This window comes from Mastomys coucha, unplaced genomic scaffold, assembly GCF_008632895.1.
Source record: "Mastomys coucha isolate ucsf_1 unplaced genomic scaffold, UCSF_Mcou_1 pScaffold5, whole genome shotgun sequence".
NCBI classification, from domain to species: Eukaryota; Metazoa; Chordata; class Mammalia; order Rodentia; family Muridae; genus Mastomys; species Mastomys coucha.
The window spans coordinates 56,978,596-56,992,393 of record NW_022196911.1 but is presented as its reverse complement, the minus strand read 5'-3'; the positions used below and the strand labels follow the sequence as shown (position 1 = coordinate 56,992,393).

The window sequence follows — 13,798 nt, the reverse complement described above, 5'->3', positions numbered from 1 at the left end:
CTCCCAAGTGCTGGGATTAAAGGCATGCGCCACCACTGCCCGGCTAAAAATTCAAATTCTAAATGTGGTATTGATGCTTAATAAGAGCTATGTTAATTAATAATCTAAGTAGCATTTCCTCTTGCAAAGATTGAGGATCCTTGGTTAAAAGCCAATAGACTTACATAATTGACTGTTGCAGTTATTTTTAACTTCTTTAAACTGAGATATCTACTTGTTTTCTTTTGGTGGACAGACTTTTTCAATAAACACTTTATTTTACAGTTCTTTTGTGCCTTCTGTGTCTTACAGAACTATTTAATATATGTAATATATGTCAAGTGTTGAGCAAACGATCATTTGTTCTCTTTTTTAACTTTGTGGAACAGCTGATTTTGGTTTTGCACGTTACCTACACAGTAACACTATGGCAGCGACACTGTGTGGATCTCCAATGTACATGGTGAGTGAAACGATCGTCTGTAACTGGTCTGAACAGTGATCCATACTGTTGTCGTCAGTTATGTTAGCAATGAGGTCACACAGACATCTTGCTTGATGGACTTAAAAGTTGTTTCACATTTGTTTTTGGGTCTTGAATCTTTTTAAATTTTATTATTTAATGTGGATGAGTTTTTTGCCAGCACAGAGGATATCAGATTCTCTAGAACTAGAATTTTAGACAGTTGTAAGCCATGTGGGTACTGGGAATTGAACATGTATACTTTGGAAGAGCAGCCAGCACTCTTAACTGCTGATCTCTCTCCCCCCCTGTTTTGTTTGTTTATACTTATTTACTTATTTATTTACTTTGAAACTGGGGCTCACTATGTAGCCTTGGATGACCTAGAACCCACTTTGTAGACCAGACTGCTCTCAAACTCCCAGAGATTCAACCTATCTCTGCCCTCTATGTGCTAAGATTAAAGTGTGTGCCACCATGCCTAGGCCTGTTTTTATTTTTTATTTTTAAAGATTAACTATTATAGAAATCTGTATGTATTGGTCATGTTGTTGTTGTTATTGTTGTTGTTGTGATAAAATACCAGAACCAACAGCACTTATAGAAGGAAGAGGTTATTGTGGCTTATGGTTCCCGAGGGGAGTCCATAATGGCAAGACAAACATGGCAGCTGGGGCAGGAAGTTGGCAGATCACATTATGTCCATAAACAGGATGCCAAGAACTTAGCAGGGAGGAAGAAGAGAAGAAGAGAGAACAGGAAGTGTGGGTGACACTATTATCCCTCAGAACCTACCTCCAGTGACATACTTCCTCGAGCAGTGCTCCACACTGTGGAAGTTCCATGTGTCCCCAAAAAGCACCGTCATCCGGGCATGCATGAGCCTGTGGGAAACATTTCTCAATGAAACCACAGCACCCTTAGATTCAACTGAAAGTAAATTTCAAGTAACACTGTTATACTTAAATGTGCAGTAATTAAGAATACTTATAAAAGCTGGCTGGTGGTGGCTCACGCCTGTAATCTCAGCACTTGGGAGTCAGAGGCAGATCTCTAAGTCTGAGGACAGCCTGGTCTACTAAGTAAGTTCCAGGACAGCCAGAGCTATACAGACAGACCCTGACTCAAAAAACAAAACAGCAACAAAAAGCACACTTCCACATGCCTTTCGGAGTACCTTAGATTTATCTTTTACATGGTGTCTGTCTTAGCAAGTTTCTTTTATTGTAGAAGTTATTTTTTTTTTAGTTCCGCACTTAATGCTGAAAAATAATCTTAGTTATTTATCCTTTGATAATGTATAGTACATTATGAAACTTATGAGCTAATGTGAAGTATTAAACTTGGAAATAATTATGGAGCTGCAGAATTATATGAAATAAATAAATATGACTATCAGGAGAAAGAAGCAGGTGGATCTTTGAGTTTGAGGCCAGCGTGATTTATATAGCAAGTTCCAGTCCAGCCCAGGTTACACAATGACACAGTGAGACCATGTCTCAAAACAAAACACAATTCCTATTTCAGTTCTAAGTTTGCACCCTCTGATGTAAAATTAACTTTAAGTATTGGCAGATGTCTGTAATCTCAGAATGCAAGTGGTTGTGATAGGATGATTGTGAATTCCAGGTCAGCCTAGACTGATTAGCAAAACCCAGCCTCATAAAGTCAAAACATTTAGAATCTGCTCAGAGGTCAAGAGAACTAGTAATGAAAAGTCTAGTTTTTTTTTTTAAAAAATGAGATTTACTTTTTAAATCACAATTTTATTGTTTATATATAATAAACCCAACACTTTTCTAAAACTTGTTAAGTATGAAGTTAGGTCAAGATCCAGGCTTGGTGGCCTATGCCTTAGCCAGCCACTTAGGAAGCTTATCCCAGCACTTAGGAAGTGGAGGCAGGAGGATCAGAAATTAAGGCCAGTCTGTGCTGTGTATAACAAGACTATGTCTCAAAAAAGAAAAAAAAAAAAACTAGCTTAACCTTGATCAGAATATTCTAACTGATTATTTAAAAAGGTTGACTATTTGGGACTATAGCTCAGTGGTGCAGGCTTTGGGTTCAATGACCTGAACCATGAGGAGGGTAAAAAGGTTCAACTGAGAGATTTACTAGGGGAGCCAAAGGTTGGAGGAGGAGGGGAGGGAAGGGGAGGGGAGGGGAGAGACAGAGGGAGATAGAGGGAGAGATGGGGGTAGAGTACATTCTATAAGAGTAATATCACAATATGTTAACATTTTTATTTAGTATGATCAGATCATTAACAGTGAATCAATGTATGCATATTAAGGCTGTAACTAACATAGTTCATGTCTCTTGAATTTTTGTGAACAGGCTCCTGAGGTTATTATGTCTCAACATTATGATGCTAAGGCAGATTTATGGAGCATAGGAACAGTGATCTATCAATGCCTAGTTGGAAAACCACCTTTTCAGGTAGCTTGACTTTTTCTTATGTCCTTGGTTCTAGCATCTTCAAATTTTGCAGTTGCCTTTGATTTATAAAATAAGGAATACTTTGGAAACCATAGGTTTTAGGCTCCTCTGTGACTGTTACAGTTAATGCTGTGGGACTCCGAGGCGTTTGCTTTTCCTTTCTTTCTGCTTTTCCTGTATAGTAAGACTGGATGAAGTCTGTGGGACGTTTTCCAGGAGAGTGGAGTAGAGTCAGGGCTAGCAGCTTATGATGAATGCTAACCAAAGCTCTTTCTGCTAGCCTGGTTTGTGGGTTGTGGAATCCAGATGAGGTTGGGGGCACAGAAACCTTGTCTCCAACTCTCCATTCCTGGCACTCTGTGGGTAAGAGGGGGATATTGAAATTCTTCCTCATCTCCTTTTCCTATTAAGAGGCTGGCCTTCAGAGGATATGACAGTATCTCAAATTCATATTGTCAAGCTATAATTTATAGTTTTATTAATTTTTTAACCTAAAAATTATAATAGAGTGAAACTATTTGCCCAGCACAGTATAAAAAGAAGTCAGTAATGTAGTCAAGTTACTTTCTGCCAGGCAGTGGTGGCGCACACCTTTAATCCCAGCGCTTGGGAGGCAGAGGCAGGTGGATTTCTGAGTTCGAGGCCAGCCTGGTCTATAGAGTAAGTTCCAGGATAGCCAGGGCTACACAGAAAAACCGTCTCGAAAAACAAAAAAACAAAACAAAACAAAAAAAAAGTTACTTTCTTTGCATTCCCAGTGTGGTTTGTCTGTAGAGGCAGATTCACTGACCCCAACCCCTCTTCCTATAACAGTGCTGCTGCTGTGGAGAGACAATATTGATAATAGACTTGCTTTCTTCCTTTAGTCCCTTGAAAGTCAGAAAGTAAAGCACACCTACATTATGCACAATAATAATGTACTTACTGAGTAGAACAGATCACCTCCAGAATAGCAGCTTTTCTGTTTTAGGCTCATTTGAGTGCCTGGCGTCAGAAAAGTTATATGAAGATACTCAGAATTTGCATACTATCTCAGAAGTTATATGTCTATGTGCCCATCAATCCATTTGTAAGCAGTCCAAGGCACTCAGTATCAGCATCCACATACATTCTCTAGTAGGAACATGAGTGCTAATCATGATTTGGAAGTTTTGCTTCTTTCTGTTTAGAAAGCTAACCTTTCTTTTTCTTAAATAGGCTAATAGTCCTCAAGACCTAAGGATGTTTTATGAAAAAAACAGGAGCTTAATGCCTAGGTATGTGATTAGATTTTACTTGAATTACACCAGGCTTTACTATAATTTTTTTATTTACTTGTTTATTTAGATAAGAGTCTTACTCTGTAGCCATTTAGATTCAAGCTTTATCAGGTCTTGTTATAGATGGAATATTTACTAAAGTGTATATAACATTTGTATTTATCAGAATGAAGGCAAAAGTAATGTAGTCATATACATATAAACTGACTACTTACATTGTCTTTTCCTTCAGTATTCCCAGGGAAACGTCACCTTACTTGGCTAATCTCCTTTTGGGTTTGCTTCAGAGAAATCAAAAGGATAGAATGGACTTTGGTAAGTAATAATGTCAAGCTTTGTGTATCTTCTAATTTTATATTTGCTGAAAAGATTATATAGATTGCTTCTGATATATCCATTTTGCTTTTGTTTGTTTTCTTTTTTGTTAAATTTTGTTTAATGGGACAGTATTTCTCTATGTAGCCTTGGCTGTTCCTGGAACCCCCTCTGGGGCTAGACCAGACTGACCTTGAACTCATAGAAATTCACCTGCTATGCCTTACAAGTGCTGGGATTAAAGGCATGTACCTCCATCACCCAGCTTGTTTGTCTCTTTTTCTTTCATTATTTTAATAAACATTCATTACGTGCTTATGATGTTCCAGGAATGTGGGACAGAATAATAAAGAAAATCTATGTTCTCAAATGATAGTCTAGAGGAGGAATGAGAGATAATAGACGAATTATAAACTGTAAGTGTATGTTATATTAGAAAGTGCCAGGTACTGTGCAAAAAAATAGAAGGAAGAGCTAAGGAGTAGGGAACTAAAAATTTAAATAAGGTCCACTGTTATATGAACAAAGAATAGATCAACCTGAAATGTGTGGGAGGTGAATTTGAGGCAGAGGGAAAAATCCATGGGGAAGCTTTAAGCTGGGAGCACAAATGGAAGCTTGAGATCCAGTGAGGAGGCCACTTGAAGATAGAGTGTGATGGAAGTCATTAGAAATGTCTGATGCTTTTAGAAAGTACTGGTCTGGCCGGGCGGTGGTGGCACACGCCTTTAATCCCAGCACTTGGGAGACAGAGGCAGGCGGATTTCTGAGTTCAAGGCCAGCCTGGTCTACAGAGTGAGTTCCAGGACAGCCAGGGTTACATAGAGAAAAAAAAAATTTCAGTTGTAATTCCATTTCATCTTCTGCAATGTGCTAAAATTGTCACACAGTACGTCTATGTTATTTAAACAAAGTGCAGTATACTAACTATTGTGTTATATAGTCTTACATCTTTTATAGAAGGGTTGAAAGAAGAAAAATATCTGTTTATGGTTAATGTTAATATATATTTACCATTTCTGATATTCATATGGATTGAAGTTACTATTTTTTTGTTTTGTTTTGTTTTTTCGAGACAGGGTTTCTCTGTGTATCCTTGGCTGTCCTGGAACTCACTCTGTACACCAGGCTGGCCTCAAACTCAGAAATCCACCTGCCTTAGCCTCCCAGTGCTGGGACTAAAGGCGTGTGCCATCACTGCCTGGTGTTGAAGTTACTATTTTATACCTGTTTCTTTTTCTGTATTTCTGTTTTTCTTTGCCTCTTTTGTGGCCTCACTGGTTAGTTTATCTAGTAGTCAATATCTTTTACTTGTGAGCCTTAGCCTTTAATGGCTAAGACATCTCTCCAGCCTTAGTAAATTTCTTTTTTAAAGGTTGTGTTCTCATGTTCCATTACAGAAGCGTTTTTCAGTCATCCTTTTCTTGAGCAAGTTCCAGTTAAAAAATGTAAGTTCCCAGTTTTACATATTCTTACTCACAGAGAGTATTCAAGCTAAAAGACAAAAGATAATATTTTAAACACAAAATTAATTTTAATGTATTTCTCAAAAATTCCTTAAGCATTCCCTAGATACCTATAATTGTATTAGTTCAACAACAGTTTTTCTTTCTATACCCAAATTGAAAAATGTTTAAGCTGCATTTTTATTTAAAAATTTTTAAATTATTTTTATGCTCTGTGTGTGTGTGTGTGTGTGTGTGTGTGTGTTTGTACATACATACAGAGGACAACTTGTAGGAGTCAGTTCTTTCCCTCTACCATATGAATCCTGGTGATCAAACTCAAGACTGTCAGATGTGGTGGCAAGCACCATTACTTACTATGTCATCATTCCAGCCCAACTACTTCATTTCTGGTTAACTTTTAATTTTTTAAATTAAAATTTAAAAGTATTTATCTTTGTAAGTTTTAAGTATGTCTTTGTGTCTGTGGGTAGATAGGAGTGCAGATGCTCAGGGAATCCAAAAGAAGGGGTTGGATCCCTTGGAACTAGAGTTACAGGTGGTTGTGAGGCAGCTGATGTGGGCCCTGGGAACCAAACTTAACCCTCGTAACTGCACTTGCATTTTACTTATTTATTGTGTGTGTGTTTGTGTATCTGTGCATATGCACACATGCGGAAGTTAAAGGGCAACTGGGTTCACTCCTTTTACCATATGGGTTCCAGGGATTGAACCTAGGTGGTCAGGTTTGGCTACAAGTACCTTTACCTGCTAAGCCATCTTCCAAGTCATTTTTCTTTTCTCCTCCCCCATCCCCAACAGTGTTTCCCTGTGTAGCCCTGGCTGTCCTGGAATTTGCTCTGTAGACCAGGCTGGCCTCGAACTCAGAGGTTTGCCTGCCTCTGCTATCTGAGTGCTGGAATTGAAGGCATGGAACACTACCCAGCTCTTTTTTTCTTTCTTAAATATTTTGTTGCATTTTTGGTTCTCTTTATGGAAGCACTAATGAATAAGTAAATGCATTTTTTTTTTGGTTAAAACTAAGTTGTTGATGTTTTGACGGCTTGTACTATTAGACAAATCTTACAACCCACTATAGAAAGACAGTTCTTTTACTGTTTTTCTTCCCTAGCCTGCCCAGTCCCAGTGCCTGTGTATTCTGGCCCTGTCCCTGGAAACTCCTGCAGCAGCTCACCATCTTGTCGCTTTGCTTCTCCACCAGTAAGTTGAGTTTTATTAAAAATGATTTTAGAGTTAGGGCTTTTGTTCTTCTAGTGGGTGTGTTTACTATGCAGCTGAGGTCTAGGAGAAAGGACATCAGAGTTGGATCAAGTAGTTCTGACTTTGGCTCTTTGCTCTCTTAGCTGTGTAATTTCAGTAAGTTTCTCTAGAGTTTTCTTTCTTTCCTTTTTTTTTTTTTAAAGATTTCTTTATTATTTTATGTATGTGAGTACATAGTTGCTGCCTTCAGACACACCAGAAGAGAGCATCAGATTCTATTACAGGTGGTTGTCAGCCACCATGTGGTTGCTGGGAATTGAACTCAGGACCTTTGGAAGAGCAGTCAGTGTTCTTAACCGCTGAGCCATCTCTCTAGCCCTGACCCTTTTCTTTTAAACAGAGATTATTACTACCACCTTCTTGTGCCATGTGGGAATTTAGTGATACATGCAAACAAAGAATCTAGGGGTGGATAAGTGATAACTAATTACTATACACTGTAAAGGTTCAGATTCCATAAGGTTTGAGGAGTTGGGGAATATAGCCGTGGAGCTGAGTGTTACCGGCTTCACTGTGAAGTTCTTCAGCTAATCCTTTCATGGCTCAGTCCTCTCAAGTTTAAGTGCTGCTGCTTGATCCTCAAGGTCTTCTGATCTTCTGATTCTCTGTTCATCCCTACTTCCCACTCTAGTCTCTGTTTTACCTAGCTCTCCTCTTCGTTACACACGTCATTCCTCTAAGTCTGTATGTATTACAGCTTTATGTTCTTGAGACCTTGTGCATTTGAAGGCACTGTGGGAGCTCTTGTGTCCTCTGTTGTATTTCACATAGTATCCAAGCAGGTAAGGAGTTTTTGACTTCTGGCAGAAAGATAGGGCAGCCATAAAGGAAGGCCACTGTGTTATTAGCCAGTTGAGACAACCTAAAAGTTTAAGAGGAAGCTTGAAAACTGCTATCTCCCATACTGACATGGCAATGAGATGTGTGCTTTCATGCTTTTCTCTTTCTGAGCCTGTTTCTTCTATGTGAAATGAATGCAGCTTACATCCTTTAAGATAACTGAGCATAATCCCAATTTGTCTAATACTCAACAAATTTACAGGCAGTGACAACTACTGGTATTATTTTCTTGAGAAATCTAAGAGCCAAAGCTAAAATAAAATAGATGTGGAACAAAGCCTGTTGCTGAAAAACAAGTTTTAGTTTTAAAATCATCAAGAAGGGGCTAGAAAGGTGGTTCAGTGGCCAAAGTATTGGCTGTGCGAGCATCAGGACCTCAGCTCAGACCTCCCACATCTATCTACAATCTCGGTGTGCTGGCACGGGCCTGTAACTCCAGCACAGTCCAGTTTCAGAAACAGTTAGATTTCCAGGGGCTCATGGAACAGCCAATCTAACCAAAACAGGGAGCTTTAGGTTTAGAGAGAACCTGATCCAAAAAAATACGGTAATAAATGATACAGGAAGGAATCCCTAGTCAACCTTTAGTCTCCAAATGCACACACACAGACAAGCGCACCTGCATGCACACATGACCGCACACACAGCCCAAAAGGAAAAAAGAGAAAAAAAGAGCTGGAGAGTTGGCACAATGGATAAGAACACTAGTTGCTCTTGAAGAGGACAAGGGTTCAGTTTACAAGACCTACACGGTAGTTCACAAACTCCATGTTCTGTAACTCCAGTTCTGGTGGTTCTTACATCTCTGGCCTCCATGGGCATCAGACAGGCAGACAGACAAGCAGGCAGGCAAGTAGGCAGGCAGGTGGGCAATTATCCATACAGATAAAATTTTAAAATAAATCAGTAAGTAAAAAAGTTTTTTGTTTTTTTTTTTTAAAAAGATACCGTTTCTTACACAACCCTGCAATATAAACCAAATAGAAAAAGTGTTATGTGCATAAGGTTTATATTACATTTCTGTGAATTTGAAAATTTGATAAATTTGATAAAATTTGAAAGAATGTATGTTCCTGTATCTGTCTGGACTACTTGGAGTGGGAGAACCAAGCCCTAGGCATATTAGTTACTTATTATGCCTGGAAGAAGCATAAAGAAGGAATGGTTTAGTTTTGCTCACAATTCAAAGGACAGTTCATCGTGATGGGAAAGATATGATGGCAAGAATTGCCTAAGACTGTGGCAGCAAGAAAGAACTTGCCCACAGTTGTGTAGCTCAGGAAGCAGAGACAGCCTTGTGACAAGCTATAGCCTATAAAGCTACTCCTATGGCCTACAATGTCAGCTAGGCCGCATCTCATAAAGATTCCACAACCTCCTAAGACAGTGCCATGAGCTAGTGCCCAAATGTTGAAACATAGCCAGTGGGGGATGTTTTATATTCAAACCATATCATTCTATCATAGGCTCATCATCTCTTAATGCAAAATGTATCCCACCCAATTTAAAAGTCCCCATAGTCTTAATGTTCAAACACGATACTAAAGTCAAAAGTCTTTAAGACTCAGGTGAGCCCCTGTAAAATGAAAAAAAAAAAAAAAAAAAGTTTGGTGCTTCCAGCCTATAATGGTCAGGGTAAACATTCCCTTTCAGAAAGGAAAAACTTGAACATAAATATGGAGGAAATGGGGGCCAAAGTGAGGCTGGAACTGTCTGGAAAAATGTTAGGCCCTATATTTCCATCTCTTCACTTAGGGTTTGTGGTGATCATCTGGGCTTCATCTCAGATGTCATCATTAGAACTTCACCTTACAGGCTTCATTCACAGCCACTGATGTTCATGTAGGGAAGTGAATTGCCTGGGCCTCAGCAGCGGCCTTAAACCTTCCCACAAACCCCCTTTACCTGTTCACTCTTCATGTTCATGCCTGAAAAACCAGCACCGTGTGTATAATGCCAACTTCAGTGTAGCTTGTCCCCTTAGACCAGAGCTGGAGTGGCCTCTGAGTGTCCTGCTAGCTGAACCTGGGAAAATGTTCCCTAGAAGTCCCTACTGGAATGGGACATCTAAGAGACTGTCTCTCTCTTACTCAGTTGCCCCTTTAATAGAGCATTTCAAAACCATTTGTGTTGTTATGCTGTGCAACTTTTCCTGCTGCCTTTCTTACTTTCCAAGTTCAGAATGTGTGAGGTAAGGAACTTGAGTAAGTGAAGATTAATGATTTCAGGAAACATCATTAAAAGTGAGGAGGGCTGGCTGCAGCCCAATATAGAGTGCTTGGCATGCATGCATGAGGCCCTCAGTTCTATCCTTACCCCTGCAAAAACAAAATTAAAAATAAAGAACGTGGTTAAAAAAATAAAAAACAAACAAATAACCCACAAAGCTGGGCATACTAGTGCACAGCTTTAGTCACATAGCTTGGGAGGAAGAGGTAGGCCGATTGATCTCTGTGAATTCAATTCTGGTCTGTATGTTAACCTGGAACATAGTAAGTTCCAGGACAGAGCTACACAATGAGACCTGTCTAGAAAAGAAAAGAGAAAAAAAAAAAAAAGAAGAAAATAGAAAAGAGGTAGTAATCAGAGATTTGAGATGGAAGAAAAAGAAAGAAAGAAACATGTTTATGTAAAAGCCAGAATATAAAGAGAAAGTACAATGTCGGGACCCGATCTACATTGTGAGCACCTGGGACATGGACTGTAGAGCAGCTTTGGATGCAAGAGAAGAAAGGAAGGCAAGGTGGTTCTGAATGCAGGTGCTTTTGAATAGCAGGGAAAGAAATTAGAATTTTCCATATAAGTCACTGACAAGAAATTACAGAGCAAGGTCCTTGGGTCCCATCTCAGTTTCATTAATGTTTAGTTATGTAATATAGGGAAAATTACTAACCCTCTGATCTTTTATGTTTTGGTTTATCTAGTTGTGAAATGGAATTCTGAATACAGCTAGAATTAATACTGAGCAGAATAGTTAATGCTTGTAATGTTAGTCCTCCATTTTCCCTTAACTTAATTTCCCTTAACTTAATTATCTCCAGAGTGTTCAATAGGGTGGCAAGGGAATTTTTCATTACATATGTGAGACACACAAAAAGACATGGGACTGTTTGCCACAGGTTCCAGCAAGAGATCTTGTTTCAGACAAGGTGAGAAAGCAAGAAAGATGGTTCAGAGTTAAGAGCACTTGCTGCTCTTCCAGAGGATCTGAACTAGATTGTTAGTACCCATGCTGGGTAGCTTACTACAACTGCTTGTAACTCTAACTCCAGAGGATCTTACACCCTCTTCTGGCCTCTGCAGGGATCTACATGTACACAGTGTGCACATAAACACACATATACATAAATCAAAATAAATAAAATTTTAAAGAGCAAGATCAGGGCACATGCCTTTAATTTCTGTACTTGAGAGGTAGAGACAGAGGCAGATGGATCTCAGGAAGTTTGAGGCCAGCCTTGTCTACATATAGTTCCAGGACAGCTAATGAATAGTTATTGGTGAACAACATCAGAGATCATTGACTTTTGATCTCTTGATACACATGCACTGCACACACCTTCACACATGCCCAAATGTGCACATACATACACACACATCAACGTTAAAGTGCTTCTGAGACTTATTTCATTTTAAGTGATTTTTAAAGACTCAGGAAAAGTGAATTGGGGGTTTATGGCCTTGATTTAAAGAGAATTGATGTAGTGCTTTTGTTTTTTTCTTTTTCTGAAATACCAATATTAAATAGGGTCATAGAGTCTTAACACAACTTATAAAATTGATTGTTTTAGAACCATCATATAATCAAGGCATTTCAGTACAGTTATCACCAGAGTCTTTGAGCTTGCCAAATGCCAAAAGATACTTAGTAGCGTATGCCTAAGTTGTTTAAATGTAATTGTATACTTCTTTTCCTTTCTTGTTGTATCTGCCACAGACAAACCTCCCCTTCCTTTTAATAACAAAAATAAAAGGAACACATCCATACTTGTAAAGTTGTTTAAACTTTTCTGTGAGCATAAACTTGTAGTCTAGCAGACATTACCCATATTATATGTCTGTTCTTTTACATAACATGGTTTTTGCTTTTCTGTAAAACATTCTGCAATGTTTTCTTCAGTATGTCTAGAACTTTTAATGCACTGTATGGGATTAAAGTCACTAGACATTATATATTTAGTCATTAAGTAAATAGTTACTTAGTGTTGCTTTGCAAGGCCATGAGCTGGGACTGGGGAGGTCTCAGTGATAAAAAACTTCTCCAAAGTCTCAGGTGGAATAGATATGTACTTGTGATAAATGCTATGCTTTTAAGAGTCATTCTGGAAGTGTTTTGGAAGTCTTTCTGCAAACATTTTAAACTACTTTTATAAAAGAAAGATCTTCAGAAAAGATTTTGTGTGTGTGAAACCTTAGATGGATGTTTATTCCCACTTTTATGAAAGAAATATTCTTTAGGCTATTCAGACTTGCATTTGATTATTAGGACAGTTTTAATTTTATGTTGTTAATTTTAGTCCCTTCCAGATATGCAGCATATTCAAGAAGAAAACTTATCCTCCCCACCATTGGGCCCTCCCAACTATCTACAGGTGTCCAAAGACTCTGCCAGTAATAGTAGCAAGAACTCTTCTTGTGACACGGATGACTTTGTTTTGGTTCCACATAACATCTCGTCAGACCACTCATGTGAGAATCTTTTCTACTTGTACACATTATAGTTTTTAATTTTCTAAATTTAAACTTTGTTACAACTGGTTGTGCAGGGCACCTTTACAAATGGGCATTTATTTAGTTATTCAGAGTTATATACCTATTTTTCTAAAATATGTTTAGTGATTTTCTATAACATAGTATTTTTGAATTCTGAAGGTAATGAATATGTTTAAAGAAATAATCTTACATTATGTTCACATCTAAATAGAAACAAATAGAAAACGAGCAGAATAAGCAAGTAACTTTAAAGAGATAATGTAAAGGAAGAACCCATTACAGAAAAAAAATCTGCCAGGCAGTGGTTGCGCATGCCTTTAATCCCAACACTTGGGAGGCAGAGGCAGGCGGATTTCTGAGTTCAAGGCCAGCCTGGTCTATAGAGTGAGTTCCAGGACAGCCAGGGCTACACAGAGAACCCTGTCTTGAACCACCCCCCCCCCAAAAAAAAATCTAAGAGTCAGAGGAGTTTTTTTGTTTTCTTTTTGGGGGGGGTTGTTTGTTTTTTGTTTTTGGCGTGAGAGGATTCTCCCCATGCTGACATCAAACTTGTACTTTCCCTGTGTCAGCCTCTTGAGTCCTGGGATTATTATGGGTATGCACCATACTTACCTTTAGATCTGTAGGGAGTAAATCTGGGAGGGAATCCAGGTTAAGTAAAGTTAGCCAGGGCTATGTAGAATGGTGAAGAGTAACAGAAAAGCTGTAGAAAAGAGACAGAACTGTTGACAGCTCTGTCATAGGAAGCAAGCTTGCTGCAGTTGTGAGGAGGCTCAGGGAGCTGGAGCTTTGGTCCTGTTTGTGTGCAGGACAGCTTGGCGCAGGTCTGCTCAGTTGCCTGTCGCCCACTTAGCTTACTAGGTGAATCTCCCAGGTGCTGGGCTTCTCCCAGGTGCTGGGCTTGCGTTTGCGCTTGCCAGGTCTTCCCAGCCTGAACAACTGAGAAGAAAAGGAAAACACAGAGCACAGCAAGTGTGTGTGTACTTAGAATCAGTGCTGTAAAACCCAGGGAGTTACCTTTAAATATCACCCTGTAGCACATGTTTTTTTTTTTTTTTTTTTTT

General features: G+C 38.9%; 1 protein-coding gene across 2 annotated transcripts in view; it reads left to right on the top strand.

Annotated features, from left to right (window-relative positions):
• The window catches only part of Ulk2 (unc-51 like autophagy activating kinase 2), an 82,644-nt gene that overhangs the window by 21,807 nt on the left and 47,039 nt on the right, over nt 1-13,798 (top strand). For both annotated transcript variants that reach the window (XM_031354164.1, XM_031354165.1), the window contains exons 7-13: nt 369-442; nt 2,780-2,881; nt 4,079-4,137; nt 4,373-4,455; nt 5,856-5,903; nt 7,033-7,121; nt 12,539-12,710. In XM_031354164.1, coding sequence (XP_031210024.1) covers nt 369-442; nt 2,780-2,881; nt 4,079-4,137; nt 4,373-4,455; nt 5,856-5,903; nt 7,033-7,121; nt 12,539-12,710 — 627 coding nt within the window. The remainder of the gene's footprint in view (nt 1-368; nt 443-2,779; nt 2,882-4,078; nt 4,138-4,372; nt 4,456-5,855; nt 5,904-7,032; nt 7,122-12,538; nt 12,711-13,798) is intronic.